The sequence below is a fragment of the Mercenaria mercenaria genome, chromosome 15 (genome assembly GCF_021730395.1).
Source record: "Mercenaria mercenaria strain notata chromosome 15, MADL_Memer_1, whole genome shotgun sequence".
In the NCBI taxonomy this organism is placed as follows: Eukaryota; Metazoa; Mollusca; class Bivalvia; order Venerida; family Veneridae; genus Mercenaria; species Mercenaria mercenaria.
Genome location: NC_069375.1, coordinates 34,456,519 through 34,477,676, shown reverse-complemented (window position 1 = coordinate 34,477,676; position 21,158 = coordinate 34,456,519). Strand labels below are relative to the sequence as shown.

Here is a 21,158-nt window from a genome sequence, read left to right as displayed (position 1 = left end):
CAGTTAGAAACATAAAACATGTTCATTTTGAAGACTTTTTTTGAGTACATTTTAATGAATTCCAGCCACATAATGTGACATTTCGATTGAAATATTTAGTACACAAAACATGCTATCAATACAGGATATTATGACTATCAAAAGTTTTACGCTAACATTGCATACTCACATAAAAACATGAAAAAAGACAAGGAAATTAACTACATACATCTTCTTTCTTTCAGCCATGTTGGCACTGAGTTAGGGTCGCTGAACAGAGTTAAGATTATCCGGGTACATGGCGTGATTATCGGCTTTTGTGGTGATTTTCACGATGGGTCGAATTTTCCCATATGATGGAATAAAAATTTTCATCATTATCAGTTTTCGAACAAGGCTTACGGTGTTTAGGTTTATATACTTCCTAAACAAAGTAAAAATATACAAACATTTGATGCGTTTAGCGAATAAAATTTCACGAACTTGAATGCTACAGTAAAAGAAAGATATCAAAAAGATGTTAAAATTCAAGCTTTGAATGCAGAAGTACATAAAAATTTACGTTGCTAGTACATGTTGCATTGTTTAGAATAATGACCATAAAATTCAGATACATTGAAATTTATCAGTGTCGTAAAGTGTTTGCTGGTTTAGACACAGTATATTGCAAATATGTGACATTTAGAACAGTCTAAATATTAAAAACACGACCATATGTTTCTTTTATTCTGTACATGCTGGTAAATGTATTTGCAACAAAAATTTCGTTTCGGGAAAGTAAACACGTGTATGTGGTGTATACTGTTGACCATAATGGATAAAAGCCAGCAGCCCTTGAGTTAGCGAGGATGTTCCCATTGTCTCCAAGTTGGCTAGTGAGGTTTCGTCAGTAAAAGCCGATTCGACACGTTCCTTTACAATCGTTATTAATCCTCATTCTTTCATTGGAGCAACATCTATTATTTTTAAGCCTTTGTAAATATCTAAACATATTTGATCTGCTATAAACGGGTGTCGCTTTAATTCAAATTACTTTTTCTTACAATATCAAGTCACAACTACGTTACCCCAAAACACCAGTATTAAACACTGATCATGTTATGCCAACTATCTAATGTATATATAACAATCCCAAATGATTAACCTATTAAAGTTCATTGTATCCCTCACAAAATATTCACTTCTATATTATTATTATTATTATTATTATTATTATTTGTCTGTATGTAATAATATTTATTATACATATGTAACCTTATTTAATAGTTATTATAATGAATAACTGTTATCTAAATTTGTGTGCATTACTGTTAGATTATTAGTACAAAACATCGCGTATCATTCTTCAACGAAATACTAATCTCTTGGACACCATAGCAGAAGTGAATTTGATAGATAATTGAGCCGTGCCATGAGAAAACCAACATTGCGCATCCGCGCAATCTGGTCAGGATCCATGCTGTTCGCTAACGGTTTCTCTGATTGCAATAGGCTTTGAAAGCGAACAGCATGGATCCTGCGCAGAAGCGCAGGCTGGTCTGGATCCATGCTGGTCGCGAAGCCACTATGTTGGTTTTCTCATGGCGGGACTCAATTACATTTTATTAATGAACAACAGCAAGACGACCATACCCATTCTTTAAAGATTATCTGTCATTTTCCTATGGTTTTATATAACCTTTTTTCCTGGTTTCAGAAGTTCAGTTCAAATCGGCATTATATATTGCCTACTAGCATCTAACCATGTGTCAATAAATAACCATGTGTCAATAAAATATGGTCAAGTCATACATTTTAATGGCAATACTACAATAAAATGAAAACCAGATATGCATGTTTAAAGAAACAGTAGGCTAGTGCTGTCAAGGGTATAGGACCTTTTTACAAAAACACCTTTCATATGACTATATATTCTGTATAACAGACGCTTACTACATGTCGACACAAATGTTATTCAAATTTGGCCACGAAATTGGTCAAAGATATTTTCCACGAATTTCAGAATGAAACTGGACAACACAAAAAGAAATGGTTCTCAGATTCAACATTCATTCATAACATCATTTGTAAAAGCGATTTTCTCTATTAATTACCTGATTTAATCTCAATATTGTGGTGTGAACATAACACATGTAAGTAATGCACTTACTCACTCGTGATGTTTGGTGGAATTAAGACCAATGGTATACAGCAAGTAGTGTAACCAGAGAACGTGTTTATTATGATATGTCTTGCAAAATTTACTTCAGTAAAGATAAAGATGTACATAAATACTTACAGGATCATAAAGATATACTTTCCATCGAAATAAAATCTAAAATAAATCTTGAAATGTCATATAGAACTATTTGACATAGATTTCTACATATATATCGTGACGTCATGACATTATGACGCCATGATGCAATGTACGTGACGTTGCTCGGGTAAATTGGATATGGACCGTTCCGTGAGAAAACCTTAATTAGTGATAAAATAATAAAAATTGAGACAACAATTCACGAAGACATTGTTTTGCCTCCCAAATCGGAATAATTGAAGTAATTATCTCCAATATTTCAAGAGTTACAATGCTTTTTAGTTACCGGAGGCATTTTGAGACGTGACGTTATGAACGTCATGAAAGCAGTATGACGCCGTCGTGCATGGTGTTTTTCAAAGTCATTAACGCAACACATTATGTTTATCACTTATAAACATCATACATTTGAATATTTAGTAACAGTTTAAAATTATTTAACGGAAAAGTAACTTAGCCGTATATTTTTGGTTTCATCACACTTCTATATTTTCATGATGTATGGGTGCTTTAGAATTTTCGTTACCACAACAACACAAATAAGATTTATTTGTAAAAGATTTGCAAGGTATAATTCAGAAATTAACTTGCATTGTTTTTGGCATATGAAAAATGTGGACTTAAGGATCATCGTTAGTCATCTCTGTCGCTGCTCTTTCTATAACTAATCATTGTTACTTCAGTTCATATATGTACTTTTTCGAAATGCTACATAAATGCTGTCCAGAATTGTGGACTTATCTGAAATTTTGAAAAATTATCATGTCCAGGATTTTCATTTAAATTTGTTTTGAAAGATGCATAGAAAAGAAACCAATAATTTTGTTATTGCAGCTCACAAAAAGTGGCCAAAACTTTGCACAATATGGTGGTTAGATGCAACATGTTTAGCTGCATAATTTGCACAATTTTCACTATTTTCAGGGGTCTCCATCTTTTTTCTTAAGTTCCGATTGTGGGAATTCAATTGTTAGCTTTCCAGAGCATGGTATACTGTGCAATCATAAGAAGTATTTGTGTGGATATTTTTGTGTGGATTTTCGCGGATGTATCAGTTCACAAAATCAAATCCCAAGGAACAGGTAAAGTCTCCATTCTATTATCTTGGAAAGTGAAAATCCATGATTTAATATCTGAATGAGATAGTATTTTGGGGCCAAACCACAACATGTTACACCCGCAATATTAAATGATTTTACAGTACCTATGGTTAGCTATTGTTATTGCATGCGGTCCATCATCATCATGTTTTGTTGTCAACTATTTTAATGATAAGTTGTTAACACTTCAGAGGTCAGAATTTTATCTAACTTTAACTGAACTTTGTCAGTATAGCTGCCTTATAAAATCATTAACAAGACCATTACTTGGTCATTTTGAATCATAAACTAGGTAATTTGGTCAAATCTTAGACATCATTGTTATTTGTTCAGAGGCTACATTTTCTGCGTAATCATCATGAAACTTTATTAGAGTGTTTATATGTTTATGGATTCAGTTCAAAACTGAATTAATAGAAGTAAAAAAAAAACTAGGCCAATAGGTTGAATCATTAAAAAACCTAGTTGAAGCTGTGGAACAATCTTGAAATGCTAAATCGGTTCAGCATAGGCGTATTACATATAACAATGTATACGCCTTATTGCTAACCGAATGTCAGAATATGATTTGATTTCACTGATTTGACCGTCTGGTGACCCTCTACAAAGCTACTCGGTTGGTAACTTAAACCATGCCACCCTATAACAAGCTACTTGGTTGGTCACATATACATGACCACATGTGGATGGGACTGGCTATTTATATATTACTGCATAGAACATTTTGCAGATCTCTTTGTCAAAAGTAATCGGTCTGATTTTCATATCAACTCTGTATAGAAACAACTGAAAATATTTATGTCTCCCCCACCCCCCGCACTTGGGGAGACATATTGTTTTGCCCTGTCCGTCATTTCGTCCGTCCGTCACACTTTATTTCCGATCAATAACTGGAGAACCGTTTAACCTAGAAACTTCAAACTTCATAGGATGGCAGGACTTATAGAGTAGACGATTCCTATTGTTTTCTGGGTCACTCCATCAAAGGTCAAGGTCACAGGAGCCTGAACATGGAAATCCATTTCTGGTAAATAACTTGAGAACCACTTGACCCAGAATGTTGAAACTTCACAGGATGATTTGTCATGCAAAGTAAATGACCTCTATTGATTTTGGGGTTACTATGTTAAAGGTCAAGGTCACAGGAGCCTAAACATACAAAACACTTTTCGATCAATAACTTTGAGAACTACTTGACCAAGAATGTTAAAACTTCATAAGATGATTGGCCATGCAGAGTACATGACCCCTATTGATTTTGGGTCACTCCATCAAAGGTCAATGTCACAGGGGCCTGAACATGGAAAACTACTTGACCAAGAATGCTTAATCTTCATAGGATGATAGGACATTCAGAGAAGATGATTTTTGAATCACTCCATTAAAGGTCAAGGTCGCAGCAGACAGAACATGGGAATCCCTTTCCGGTCAATAATTTGAGAACCATTTGACATAGAACCTTCAAGCTTCATAGGAAAATAGGACATACATTGTGGATGACCCCTATTGTTTTTGGAGTCACACCATCAAAGGGGGCTGAACATAGAAAACGCTTTCCAATCAATAACTTGAGAATCATTTGACCCAGAATGTTGAAACTTAATTGGGTGATTGGACATGCAGAGTAGATGGCCCCTACTGATTTTAGGGTAACTCAATCAAAGGTCAAGGTCACATGGGCCTGAACATGGAAGTTCTAGTTCAACCCTTAATTCAGAAGTATGTCCATTTTGTTGGAGAAATATTGATTTTATTTATAAAGTTTGCCTCCTTTCTGATATGAAAGCGTTTCTTTTTCTTTTTGCTTTTTTTTGTTAGGATCTCTTTTATCAATTGACAATGTTTGATTTGTGTTTTACATGCTTCCTTCTTGAGAGCAGCTGGCTACAGAATGGAAAGCCAACAAAATTAGTGTAAAGAAACAACAGAAAATATGAAAAAGAAAGAAGAACAAGGGAACTTGAATAAAATAAACTTTTAAAAATGTGAATTCAGGATATAAGCTGAAACTAAATTTATAAGAACAGAAGTGACTGATAAAGCTCTGTTACTTTAAGCCATACACTACTATTATCACATTATTTTGTTTTAACATAAAATATACTAATGTTGCTTGTGCTAAAATTGCTTTCTCATATATTTCTCTGTTGAATTATATAGTAGGAAGTATTACTGAATCCATTGTTTTAGATTATGTCCCTTTGTGACACGTAACGTTGAAAGTTCATAATTATGCAATATTGAAAGTGGATAACAATGTTATTACGCATATTCTCTATTTGGATGGCTATTTTATTTATTTTTGACAGACAATTAAAAGTATTGTGGAACTTTAAGCGAATTTTTAAGGAATAAAATGTTGTTTTGTTTGTTAAGAATTGGGTCAGATTAGGTCAAAAACAGGTCACTAGGCAAAACTGAAGAAAAATCTTGTTAACACTCTAGATGCCACATCTTTGCTTCAGTCTTCATGAAACTTACAAAATATTTGTCTCCTTAAAAACCCGGTTGAGTTTGAAACTGGGTCATTTGGTGTCAAAAACTAAGTCACTATGTCAAATATGTTTACACTGTTATGTTGTTTTACTCAGGTCAGGGACCTTGGCCCTCTTTGTTAGTATGTCTAATTTTTAACTCTCCTGAGCAGAAGGTACTCAAGGTGAGCTGTTGTCATCACCATGTGTCTATTTTTGTGTTTCATCAACCACTGCAAGTCCAGTTTGAAATTGGGTTACCTGCGGTCATGAACTAGTTCACTAGGTCAAATCAAAGAAAAACCGTGTCAACACTCCAGAGGTTACATTTTCTGTTTGGTCTTCGTAAAATTTTGTCAGAATGTTTGTCCCTTTGTAATTTAGGTCAAGTTTAAAACTGGATTACCAGAGGTCAAAAACTAAATCACTAGATTAAATCATATAAAAACTCTTGTAAACACTCTACAGGCCACATTTTCAATTTGATCTTCTTGGAACATTTCTGGATTGTTGTCTCTATTAAATCTAGGCCAAGGTCAAAACTGGACAACCTGAGGTCAAAACTAGGTCATTAAGTCAGATCGTTAACATTGTAGAGGCCGCTTTTTCAACTTGATCATCATAAATCTTTGTCAGATGTTCATCTGTAGGCAATCTAGGTAAAGTTCGAAAGTGGGATACCTGAGGTTAAAACTATGTCACTAGGTCAAAACGTTCAAAAGCTTGGTTTATGATCTACCTGATGTACATAAAACGTGGTAAGAATGTTTGTCTCTATGAAATCTAGGCCAAATTGGATACTGTGCTAACTAAGATAAGAGCTAGGCCAGGTGAGCGGTAAAAATGTTACTGATGTCACTTGATTGTCAGCAGTGGCATTTGTTAAAATTTTTGTCAGGGTGAGCTACATGAAAATGTATTAGTATAGTTGGGTGGATGAAATGGCTGTCGCTGAGCCAGTTTCCGTGACTTCGACTTAATTGTTCAAAAGTATGCTCCTTTTCCATCAAAGCTTTTTTTGTAAAAGCCAGAGTACTAGGTGGAAGGGTATCAAATTGTTTAGCGTGTTGTCATTAGACAGCTCCTTTCAAATATGGGATGAGTTGAAGTCGGATCGATTCCCGACTGAGGCAGTTATTGTATTGATGTGAAAATTTAATCAATTTGTCATATTTATTTAACGGGCATGGTGACATATCATAATGATCGCTGAAATCGATAAATGAGACGCGCCATGAGAAAATCAATATAGTGCATTTGCGACCAGCATGGATCCAGACCAGCATCCTCGCAGTCGGGTCAGGATCCATGCTGTTCGCTTTCAAAGCCAATTGCAATTAGAGAAACCGTTAACGAACAGCATGGATCCTGACCAGACTGTGCGGATGCGCAGGCTGGTCAGGATTCATGCTGGTCGCAAATACACTATGTTGGTTTTCTCATGGTGCCTCTCAAATATTGTGGTAGATACAAGTAAGAATTAAAAAAGATCTGTCCGTAGAAAATAATCAAGGAAATGTCTTTAAATACTACTTGTCAATTTGTAACTGTAAAACCAAAGTATTTTAAGGGCACGACAGAAGCAATTTTCAAGACGTCATTCCACTCTCCACTTTCCGTTTTGTAAGATGAAATTTAATGTAAACCAAATTATAGCTAATAGAGCCAAGGATAGACAAAGGACTTTCAGAATAATTCAGTAGAGGTTTTCAGAGGTCAAAGGTGTAAATTAGAAGTAGATCTCAAAGTTCTGACTGAAAGTAAATGAGCCGTGCCACGAGAAAACCAACGGATGCGCAGACTGGTCTGGATTCATGCTGGTCGCAAAGCCACTATGTTGCTTTTCTCATGGTGTGGCTCAAATGTATTTCTGAAGTAAACGGGAGCTTTATCATTTATACTTTTGTACATTAAAACAGCTTTTTGAAAAATAACCCTTTCAGTTTTCAGCTGAAGGAGTATCCAATCTTTAATCAAGAATTAAACTGGTGACCTTCTACTAAATTATGTGAGCTAACTTGATTTGTCAAAAAACAAGTCTTCCTCTGAATATGCATGCCCGTTTTCAACGTAGTTTGGCGGAAAATTGACACTAAAATTGATAACTCTTGGTTATAGAGGGGTTCCACTTTAAATAATGATGTGTTGCAATAAGCATACAGCTAATTTGAAATTGTTTCTAACTCCAGAGAATGAAATGGTTTGCTTAAATTAAAAGTGGGAGAGATAAGTTAATAAGTTTGAAAATTAGAATTCTCGATCATGAATTCTGAATCCCTCGCACTGTCGTCGTATTTAAACGAACGTACCATTACTACATCCCCACTGCTTTGAGAACACTCAAGATCAAGTTTTCCTTTGTATCAGTATATAAACAACGTAGTATTTTGGTCTAGATAAAACTTTCAAGGTGACTGCGAAAACTATTTTCATATTTGTAGGAATTTTTTTTTACGTCTGTGACCAAAACAAATGCTTTTGCATTTGTGACGTTTTTTATTAGTTTTACTGCATTTACAACGATTAGGTTTCACGTTTGTGGAAAGTTTTTACAATGTTGTTAAATTCTTTCACATTTTTGACTGTTTTAACATTTATAATCATTTACACAGTTTGGGGTCCTACAGTTTTCAAATAGTATAAAGAAAAGTGCCAAATATATAAGCGAAGCTTAAAAACTACGAGGACCTAACTGCTTCTTATATTTTAATGTATTTATTAGTTGGATCAGTTGAATTTCTGAACGTACGGTATTCATGTCTTATTGAAATGTTCTATTATGTTACATGTATGTCTTGACAATATTGATATAACACATCGTAAATGGTCAAAGGTATTTGTAATGCCAGCTAGCCAATAAATGAAATGAAAATAATGCATTTTTAGAAATATATGCTTTAAGAAAAACCTTTGGACACATTTTTCTACACACATGGATGTAGCGTTTGTTTTTGTTCTTGAGTGTTTACGCAGAGTATTTATAAATTTATAATAAAGCTGTCACACATCAACCGCTACAAAGGCTGAGAGCATTTGAAATAAACTTTGAAGGTAGAAGCCGTTAAAATTGTTTCAGTATGGCGACGAATCAATACCGTTGTTCGGATTTTATAAGAAAATCGATAGGAAAAAGGTTATAGAATACTACATACAATACATCCTAACATCACAGTGCGATTTTATTTTATTTGATACCAATAAACCTTGCATGGCAATAATCAATGTTTCAAGTAATTCAAAATATTACGCTTTATGTTTGTATTTGAGCAAGCCATGTTTTCATTATCGTTAGACAAGGAAAGGAAGAAACTGTATCATTTGATCATAAAAGTGTTTAATTCATGTAATTGTATCATAAATGAATAAATTGAAATCTATAAAAGGAAGTTTGCTGAGGTAAGTTGTTTCTGATTTATTTGTTTATAAGGCTTTACATGTAGTAATATTTATAAATCAAATCTAAAGAGCAAAAATCTGAAATATAACCGAAATTAAATAATTAACGCAGATATGCATGAAAAGTCACCCCCCCCCCCCTCATTTAATTCAATTGTATTGTGTTTGGATGAGGGAATATTTGTGAAGTGTTGTAATATATGGGATGCTGATATATCTATAATTCATTTTTGTGATATCCGTTTATCATTTTATGATATCAGTAAAATGCATTTAATAATATCTTCAAGGGTAAGGAAATCCTGAAAATAATGAAAGCCATCATCAAGCCTTTCATAACGCTGAAAGATTTTTTAAAATCGGACAACTATCGAATAAGATATGGCAGTTAGAAATTTAAGAAATTGGCTGATAATGGAGGCAGCCATTTTAGTGTGTTTATAACGTCATTTACACACTGCTGAATACTTTATTTAGCAAATAACCTACTGAAAGACTAATTTTCATATGTTTCTTGGGAGTAAGGTGTAAAACATGATGACTTCTTTCATCATAGCTGGAAAAAGTAGTGACTTTATTTTACAGTAATAAGTAAATGCAGTTCAAATGTGTGTCTTAAAATTTAATAAATCCGTCATTTTGCTTTTTGTTGCCATGGAAACAAAATGGCCGCAAATTTGACCAAATATTTAAATGCTCATAACTTTCTCTTTTTTACTCCGATTTTGAAAATTCTTTCACTTCTTTAAATGATTTCAGAAATCCCTGCTTACAAATTAACATTAGAACAACGTTGCCTTTCCCTTTAAAATAGAGGGCATTTAATGATATTCTTAATTGTAATTATAGATATCATAAAATATATTTTCTGATATCAAAAACTGATTTAAATATATCATTAAATGAATAAAACATACTGTGAAATCATGAATATTCGTGGGGGACTAATTTTCGTGGGTTTTGTGGTTGAGTCATTCCACGAAATTTAATCCAAACGAACACGAAAAATTCACAACCATTTTATGTTCAAAGGTTGAAATCCACGAATTCATATCCCCACGAAATTGCCTTTTACACCAAAACCACGAAATTTCCTGCCAACGAAATTTAATGATTTTACAGTATATCACAGAACAGAATATTGAATATCATATTTTGATATACTTAATTTAGATTTATGACATCCTAAATGCATAATGTGATATCTGAGCATACCATACATGATCTCAACAAATCATTGAAATATATCTCAAAATACGTGTGGTTTCACGACATCCTTATTTCGATTAATGGATATAAAAAATTTGCTCAAAGTAGTATTATTTGTCTAATTATAAAATATCAAAAAGTGGAGATAAAGGTATCGAAAACAGGTGTGATTTAGGAGGGCATCAATAATTCATTAAATGTTATAATACTATCAAATAATTCGAAATTCATTGAAGGATACCATAACATGATTTTTTTGTTCGCTATTCATAAATTCACTAAATTTATTGTAGGATATATATTGGGATTGGTTTAAAAATGTTCACCTCGAGATAGATAAATATTGACCGAGGCGTCATCAGAGGTCTATTGGTAAACAATTTTCATACCACCCTGTCAGAAATACAATATTTATTTTATTACACCGAAAACATTGACTGGAAATTCAACATAATGTTTCACTTATTGAAATAAACATTAAATGTAAACAATTATAACGCATCCGTTATTTATTCACAGATCAATACGCATGCGATGCAGAAAAGAAATTATCGATTTTGCAGATGAAATATTAAAGCGACTAGATCTAACCCACACTTGTGGTGTGAGAATTTATAAAATCAAACGTTTACCTATATTCACCTTTATGTTGCATATTGAATGTTCTAACAATGTATTTTTCATCGAATTCTGTCCAAAATCGTTGTTTTCCTAATAAATTAAAAATGAAAACATTCGTCTACCATTTCTGATAAGGGTTTATAATAAAACGGAATCCCCGGCCTTCAGCGAGCACCTTGCAAACATCAGGTGACAGTGAGAACATGATAATCAATAGAGCGTACAAGTACAGGTATCGCGTAGTGTAATGACGTTTTGAAAATGTAACTAAATAAAACAATGATATAAAATGAATAAAATTAATAAATTCATATTTTACGGATTTGAAAATTCATCCGCCACTGAAACGCTTGAACGAAACAATACGACTGCCATATTGATTTCAACTTCGACAATGTTTATTGGTTTTCTGATATTCTTATAAATATAATAATGAAATAAATAAACTCTTATCTGCGTAAAAATATTCTCTTGAATAAATCAAAACATGCTTTATTTTCCCATTCTAACATGGCTCGATCTGGTTCCGGTTAAACAAAGAAGAAAATAAAGCTCTGTATATTCTGCGAAAAACAACGGTAATCTATGACGTCAAAATGCCGCATGACGTCCAATACATTACTCCTCTGGTAAATTAAATCCAGCATAATATTTATTAAAATATGTCAATGAGCATGTCAGAATGAAAACAATCAAGTCCTTCTTGTGATTTATCGTCTAATTTACCACGGTTCATCGTTCAGATGCTTCAGTATTTAACCACTCGGGCTTACTGAACTCTGAACCGTGGTAAACTAGACGATAACCCACTCGAAGGCCTTGATTAGTTGTTAATTATAAAACATTTGACTCGGACAACTACATGTCAAAAGCGCTGAAAATTTCACTTCCAGTTCCAGACTCAGTCAGAGATACTTGAAAGTTTAATCACTAAATTTACACTGATCAAAGAAACATAATTAACACAAACATTTTTGCTACTACTTAGAGATGGTACCTACCAAAGTAAATATAAGGGCAACAACTCTGAATTGACCAGTAAACTGAATCCAACATAAAACATTGGTCAAAAGTGAAAGAAAAATCAGATAAGTAGAGATGGTACCTAAAAAATAAAATTCATCTTTACAGATTTTTTCAGAGTGAAATGATAGCTAAGTACACCAATTTTCTAAATATATTTATGATTTTCCTCTTCTCCATGTAAAAATAGAAATATCTGATATTTAAAAAATGACTTTTTCAAAATAGCTGAATCAAAATGGACAACTTTTGTATTGACCGTTTTTCAATGATCTTAGAATTTCCCCAATTATAGTCTATATCAAAAGTTTCCATCGTTATTTAAATTCAGTAGAGTAAAGTGTAAGTTTAGCCTACTTTCAACACTTTAAAAGAGCCTATACTGAACTTCCTTTTGTTTTTTATTAAAGTCAAATTACAAGACTAGCCAAGAGTCTAAAATGCTGGAAAATCATGAGTGTAAGAGAATGACATGCTCTTTATTATAAGCTTACAAAAACCATACTAAATATTTACCTGAAAGAAGTTATTAAAGATTTTATAATGTAAACAAACCCCTACACCATTTTATCATCAATATTTTCCACTCATGAATGCACTCAATTCAGGTGATAATTGTTGATATAATTGTAAATGAGAGGCCCCAACAAAAACCTTTTTTTTTAAGTTGTGTAAACAATTTAAGTTGTATTAAAGTATATATTTGAAGTTACCTGCTTACTTTGTTAAAAACAATTCATGTTAATAAAACACCTTATAGCTTGTTTAAGGTAGTTGTCCTGTATCGAAAATCATCAAATAAAGTAAACTCATTTGCTTTTTCAGCATTTATTCGTTTTTCAAGGAAAGCAAATGATCGTGCTTGTTCCCTCCAGAAAATGTTTAAATTGAGAATTGCTTAAAATACATTACACAGAGTCATTACCTGTCAGCTACCTTAATATGTAGTAATTACAACCACTACCTTAAAACATTGTAATTATATTTGACGACAATGAATTACTGTGTTGCCAGTTTAACGTTTTTTGTTATTTCTCATTGTTTGATATATACATTTTACATTTTGATATATAAATGTTGTGTTAACCAATGTATCACCATTGAGAACAATAAATAAGCTCCATCCAGATAATGTTGAATTGCTTAAAATACATTACATAGAGTCATTACCTATCAGCTACCTTCAAATGTTAATTACAACCACTACCTTAAAACATTGTAATTATATTCGATGACAATGAATTTTTGTGTTACATTATTTGAAGCAAAATACTCCTGAACAGTAAGAGAAACTCTTCAAAATGACTATAGCATAAGAAACTATTTCAAAATGATTCAATGAAGTGATAAATATACGCAATCTAGCTACTTTGTTACACAACAGTGATACCAATTTAACTTTTTTTGTTATTTCTCATTGTTGGATATATAAATTTTACATTTTAATATATAAATTTTGTGTAAACTAATGCATCACCACTGAGACCAATAAATAACTTTGACTGAAAGATCGGAAATTCATAAAGTTTCTTAATTTCGTAATTTTTCAATAAAGGAGTTTATACATTATATTACATTATCTTCATGCACTACTAAACTTTTTATCAGGGCCTCAATACAGCTTATAAAATAACTGTCAGTGTAAGCCATGAGAAAAGTGTGCATTTTGTATATTGAATATAATGTGATTTAAACAAATGTAGGCCATATTTTGTCTGCCTGATCAGTTGTGTGAAAAAAGACTTATCTGACTTTTCTTTCTCTTATGACCAATGTTTCATGTTGGATTCAGTTTATTGGTCAATTCAGAGTTGTTCCCCTTAGAGATTTACTTTGGTAGGTACCATCTCTACAATATCTTGCAAATATCTGACCTTTAAAAACGTTTGAAAATAAGGTATATATATACTGTTTTTTTTAACTTTATTTAGGAAGTAAATACATGTACATGTATATGAATAGAAAAAAATAGTGCATGAAATAGAGTAAAACGTAAGCCTTGATCAAACACTGATAATGATGAAGACTATTTTATTCCATTTAATCAAGTATATCTTTTTGTAGTAATAAGCTCGATTTGTCACGTTTTTGCAACCGTACATGTATTCTGGAACTTTTTTGACAAGGTTGTATTCTAGATTTAAGGTTGAACAACACTGAATATGTGTCGTAATATATTAATACAACAAGAAAATAAAATGAAAATAGAAAGTTATATTTGATGTAATGTTTTCATTTGAAACTCATCATTTAAAACAAATCTACAATCAGCTTGTTAATAATGGTATCATTGTTAGACGATCTTTATTTCAGAATCGCCTTGAAGGTGTAAAATACTAAAAAATCAGGCAGCAGGTTTAATTTTCATGTTTTATGTAATTCATATACTTGTTTTTTTTTCTTTCGTTGTTAACTATACTTGACGTATTGCTACATTTTGAAGAATTGTTAGGTTTTTTTTGCATTTATAGAAATGTAACCTTATTAGACATGTGTTCATACCCGTATTTTACCTGTCAGTTTGGAAGATGTTCCATAGTGTTGACATGTCAGACAAAAAACCCTGTCTTAGAAGATTCATGACCCCTACTTTTCTCGGTATTTTATGGGTTAATGGTCATGTAGAACATAAAGTTATTAATGCTTTCTTTTTTTAAAAAAATGCGCATGTGATGTATTACAGCTCTCAGCAGATTGTTTATTTAGTAAAATTAATGTGGTCTACAGAAAATATTTAACATCAAAGACATTTATCTATTACAAATAAGTAAGCGCATAGACTATGTTTTTAAGTCATCAGCCTAAACTGAGAATAATGGCAACATATTCCTCATGAATTTATTTTGAATATTCTTTTGACAAAACATGGCTCGAAATTCTTTGGCTTTCTGTTGTGACAGATATTCTGAATAAATAATTCATTGTACTTTACTAAAAGGAAAATATGAAGGGTAGTTATCAATATCAAAATAGGAAATTTAACTCCGATACATGATACGTGGACTGTCTAGATTTGAAATATATGGTCTTGTTTCATGGTTTACCTGCAGTGTCAGTATAACTGTTAACTTCTTTCTATACTATTCTTCAACTGAGGAAGAGGCGTGGCTATAAGCCGTACTCTAACTAAGTTAGAGAACACGTGTTAGGTCCAGCCTACATATAGAATACTGTAGGGAAATGTTGAACTTTCTGAAACCGTTCTCTATTTCAGTTACAGTACGCTTATCTAATATCAAATTTAAGCTGCTCATGTGATAGTACCAACGCTAAAAATGGAATGTTAACTTGTCAATCAAAATTAGCAGCCGATTGGCGGACCATGATATAAAACAGAAAGCGTAGGGGCCACTCGATTAATGAGGTTATTTCGAGAAGGCGTAATTATTCTCGTGAACTCCCTACTCTTCCTATTACTGAATAGATGGAAACATCGATATCCTGTGTCACCTGATTGTCTATATTATATCAAATATCTATAATAATTATATTGTCAGAATATAACTATATTTCAGTGGCACATAAATTTTGTGTTTGAAGAAAAAAACTAGCATACATACAATAGATATTATTACACTACAACTCAATGCAAATGTATAATATAAATATTTTAAAGGGTATACTGTAAAATCGCTTCCATAGACTTTAAAATCATTTGCAATATGATTTCAATATGGCAACTACATTCACTTCATTGAAAACAGAATCCGGGATCATTAACATTTTTTGTTCACTTCATTGAAAACAGAAACTTTTGTAAACGCATCTACCCACTCGGTTGCAAACGACCTTTAGAACATATTTTATTTTGTTTTCCCAAACAAATCACAATATTTTACTGAAAATGAAAATTCAATATATATGGAACGCAATAATTCTATATTCAAATAATGTTGATTACATGAATACAATAAAATCAATTTCAAATTCGAAAAATACTGTTTGTCAAGAAGAATTCACGAAGTTTTCACTATACTTTTGTTTTATTATCATTACTATTTTCAGTATTATTACTGTATCTTTTATCATCCTATATGTATTATAATAATTAAGATTATTTTCATTTTCATTTTTATTTTTATTATCATCATTATTATAACATTAATGTAATAGTTTTTATCATCTACTAGTATTTAATATCAAAATAATAATAGTTATTATTATCATTCCACATTCACTGAAGAAAAATTAATTTCTTTCTTTTAAAAATATCTTTGTTTGTTTGTACTATTTTGATTGATGTATGTCTTTTTATCAAAATTTGTTAATTTGAATATAGTACTCATGTTTGTATATACAATTTGTGGAAATAAATACAGTTTAAACTAAATTCGGCCGAAATACGTCTTTAGTAGTGTTATAAAGATATAACAAGGATGTTACAAGGATGTAACATGGATGTTATTTATGTTACGTGTGTCTGAGAAGAGGCGTCATTTTGTAGTCAAAATGTTACGCATGTTACACCTCATTTCTTAAATTTGGCCGAAATACGTCTTTAGTAGTGTTATATAGATGTAACAAAGATGTAAAAAGGATGTTACATGGATGTTATTTATGTTACGTGTGTTTGAGAAGAGGCACTGGCGCCAGATCAGAAAGAAATGCCTCTGTACATGTTATACCCTACCCCTAGGTATTCTATAAGAACCATGGTCGTGAACGGGAAAATATACTAACCCATTTCAATCGCGTATTTCATATCTAAAACACGCAGTTCAGTAAATGTGTACTATTGATATTAAACAAGTGGTAATTTATCTTCCGTTGTGTACCGGTCACATTTCTTCAATACTTCTTATCTTAGAAAAACAACGTGTAGTTTACAGTTTTTTCACAGGTACACAAAAAAATTGCTTGAACTTCCCTGGTGAAGTTCCGTTCTAGATTATAGACACACTCTGATTGGCTGATGTGAAAATGTATGTCAGTCGTCATTTTACTACACGTGTACGCTAAAATGTTTATATGCAGCATAAATGTGCAAAATGAATTAAATAAACACAGAATAGATGTATAACTAAGTATGATTTCAAATTCAAAACCATATACAAGATGAATTTCATTCATCATTTCGAGTCTTATCGTAAAACTATGAATATATTGCAATCTGTTTTTTGTTTGTTTACATTTCGCTTAACATGTGCACACTGTCGTGACCTCTAGACCGGATGTTCATTAGGGAAGTTCACGCAAGTTTTTTCTGTAACGTTGACTAAAGCATAAAATATACGGAGCATCTCTGCAATATGGAATATTGAGACAAGGTGACTGGTGCACGATTGAAGATAAATTATCGCTTGTTTAATATCAGTAGTACACATTTACTGACCTGCGTGTTTTAGGTATGAAATACGCGATTGAAATGGGTTAGTATATTTTCCCGTTCATGACCATGGTTCTTATAGAATACTTAGGGGTAGGGTGTAACACGTACGGAGGCATTTTCTTTCTGATCTGATGCTAGTGAGAAGAGGCGTCATTTTGTAGTTAAAATGTTACGCATGTTACACCTCATTTCTTAAATTTGGCCGAAATACGTCTTTAGTAGTGTTATATAGATGTAACAAAGATGTTACTAGGATGTTACATGGATGTTACTTATGTAACGTGTGTCTGCTAAGAGGCGTCTTTTTGTTGTCAAATTTGTTACGCATGTTACACCCCATTCCTTAAATTTGGCCGAAATACGTCTTTAGTAATGGTACATAGATTTATCAAGGATGTTACAAGGATGTTATATGGATGTTACTTATGTTACGTGTGTCTCAGAAGAGGCGTCTTTTATAGTTAAAATGTTACGCATGTTACACCTCATTTCTTAAATTTGGCCGAAATACGTCTTTAGTAATGTTATATAGATATAACAAGGATGTAACAAGGATGTTACATGGATATTACTTATGTTACGTGTGTTTGAGAAGAGGCGTCGTTTTGTAGTTAAAATGTTACGCATGTTACACCTGATTTCTTAAATTTGGCCGAAATACGTCTTTAGTAGTGTTATATAGAGGAAACAAAGACTTTACAAGGATGTTACATGGATGTTATTTATGTTACGTGTGTCTGAGAAGTGGTGTCTTTTTATAGTTAAAATGTTACACATGTTACACCTCTTTTCTTAAATTTGGCCGAAATACGTCTTTAGTAATGTTTACATGGATGTTACTTATCTTACGTGTGTTTGAAAAGAGGCGTCTTTTTGTAGTTAAAATGTTACGCATGTTACACCTCATTTCTTAAATTTGGTCAAAAACGTCTTTAGTAGTGGTACATAGATTTAGCAAGGGTGTTACAAGGATGTTACATGGATGTTACTTATGTTACGTGTGTCTAAGAAGAGGCGTCTTTTTAAAGTTAAAATGTTACACATGTTACACCTCATTTCTTAAATTAGGCCAAAATACGTCTTTAGTAATGGTATATAGATGTAACAAGGATGTTACACGGATGTTACATGGATGTTACTTATGTTACGTGTGTTTGAGAAGAGGCGTCTTTTTGATGTTAAAATGCTACGCATGTTACACCTCATTTCTTAAATTTGGCCGAAATACGTCTTTGTAGTGTTATATACTAGTAGATGTAACAAATATGTTACAAGGATGTTACAAGGATGTTACTTATGTTACGGGTGTTTGAGAAGAGGCGTCTTTTTGTAGTTAAAATGTTACGCATGTTACATCTCATTTCTTAAATTTTGCCGAAATACGTCTTTACTAGTGTTATATAGATTTAACAAAGATGTTACAAGGATGTAACATGGATGCTACTTATGTTACGTGTGTCTGAGAAGGCGTCTTTTTGTAGCCAACATGTTACATATGTTACACCTCATTTCTTAAATTTGGCCGATACGTCTTTAGTAATGTTATATAGATGTAAAATGGATGTAACATGGATGTTACTTATGTTACTTGTGTTTGAGAAAAGGCGTCTTTTTGTAGTTAAAATGTTACGCATGTTACACCTCATTTCTTAAATTTGGCCGAAATACGTCTTTAGTAGTGTTACATAGATTTAGCAAGGATATTCCAAGGATGTTGCATGGATGTTACTTATGTTACGTGTGTCTGAGAAGACACATGTTACACCTCATTTCATAAATATGGCCAAAAAAGGCCTTTAGTAGTGTTATATAGATGTAACAAGGGTGTTGCAGGAGTGTTACATGAATGTTACTTATATTACGTTTGTTTGAGAATAGGTGTCTTTTTGTAGTCCATTTCTTAAATCAGTCAGAAGTGGGGCAGTTAAATATATTACATGATCTTTATTCATGTTACTTAATGTTACGTTATGTTACTTGAAGTTATGCTTGTAACAAATGCAACGTATGTCACGAAATTGCGCCAATTTTGTGCTCTAGGTGTGATAAAAAGGTATAGACATGCATTGAGAAATTCATTAATTAGAGATTGGTCTGAGCATTAATAATGTATATCTTGTACATGTAAGTGAATTATTGAAAAGTTTACAACAACAGGAATGTGACTTCCGGTAACAACACACAATTTCAAATTTGTAGAAGAAAAATGTAAATATAAGAGACCCTACCACACGACTACAGATTGATGGAGGTACGATAATAAGAAACTCGAAGTTTATAAAAATGTATAAAAGGAAGCTGAGACGTCGGTAAGAATGAGAAATGACACAAATCGGGAAGTTTTATATATCCGAAATCTTGTAGATGTCCGGACATATGATCAGTCAGAAAAGCCTTCAATACAATCAATTAACTTACAATAGAGACAGATTTTGACACAGATATGAATAAATGTAATGGGTCCCAAACCAAGGCGTAAACTTCATAGTCCAAAGGTAGAACTGAAAATTAAAAGCAGGTCATTCTCTACAAAATGAAAAGTTACTTCCCCTGACGAAACAGTCAATCAAGAGAAAAAATACAAGCAAACAAATCCAATAAAAAGACAATAAGAGCCGTAAGTGATAGCACTGACAATTCAAAAAGCTAATCTATGTCGAATAGAAACCTAGAAATGGAAGGCAGAGATAGCACTGGCAGTGAAACAATAATTTCTGAAAATAAAATGTACTCTCAAGCTGCAAACCCCACAAGTTCAACCCCACAAATGGCAACGTTTCCACAACATATGTATAGTACGGGTCGATCAATGATACCCCACATGACAACACCTATACCACAATTAATTACATCTCTTGCGCAATCACATAGTATGTCTACAGGTATCTCTGATCAAGATGCTGTAAGAATTGTCTCCATACTAAAAGAGGCCCTAAGAGAAGAGATTCAAACATTAGTTCAGATACAAGTCAGACACAAGTCAAAGAAGCTACATCAGAACTGGCTAATGAGACAGGTAATCTTAGAAAAGAAATAAAAGCGTTAAAACAGACAAACTTGGAGCTGAATATGAAGCAAGAGGAGACAGAGCAATACAGTAGGAAAAACAGTGTAAGAGTAGGAAACTGTCAAGAAAATTAGAATGAAAATGTTGTAAATATTTAAAAACTTGAAATAGCAGAAAAGAGTGGAGCAGATATCACAAGAAGAGATATTGATAACTGCCACAGGGTTGGCCAAAAGAAAAAAGACAAGTGTAGAGATATAATAATAAAATTCACAAATTACAGGGCAAGAACAGATTTTATCAAGGGAAGAAAAAAGCTGAGAGAACTCAAATAGGACATCTTCATTAATGAAGATCTCACTAATATAGAAGTGACATAGCATATGAAGCTAAGATTATGAAGAAAAGTGACAAAACCAATATTAAAACCTGGACTTTCAATGGTTCAAACTATATTCAGACAGAAAAGGATGAAGTGGTAAAAATAAACAGTAAAGAAGATCTTCAGAAATACAGTGTGAAGCCAAGCTATACAGTGTGAAGACAGATGTTCTGTCTGTAAACATTTCAGAAAATGACACAGCACTATGTACAAAAAAGTATGACTAAGTCAATATTTACAAATGATAAATCATTAAAAGCTTGACTGCATAACAAATAAAGCAAATAAAACGACAATGATAATGTGATCAAAGAAGTTGTTGATTATGCATGAATATGC

At 32.5% G+C, this 21,158-nt stretch overlaps 2 protein-coding genes across 2 annotated transcripts in view; one reads left to right on the top strand and one right to left on the bottom strand.

Moving 5' to 3' along the window:
* LOC123554315 (uncharacterized) overlaps positions 1-21,158 on the bottom strand; it is a 90,560-nt gene that overhangs the window by 64,205 nt on the left and 5,197 nt on the right. The gene's annotated exons all lie outside the window — the stretch shown is intronic.
* Positions 8,951-21,158, top strand: part of LOC123550840 (uncharacterized) — a 33,573-nt gene continuing 21,365 nt past the window's right edge. Inside the window, exon 1 of the mRNA XM_053524970.1 lies at positions 8,951-9,248. Within this exon, the coding sequence (XP_053380945.1) occupies positions 9,211-9,248 (38 nt within the window). The 5' untranslated portion in view covers positions 8,951-9,210. The remainder of the gene's footprint in view (positions 9,249-21,158) is intronic.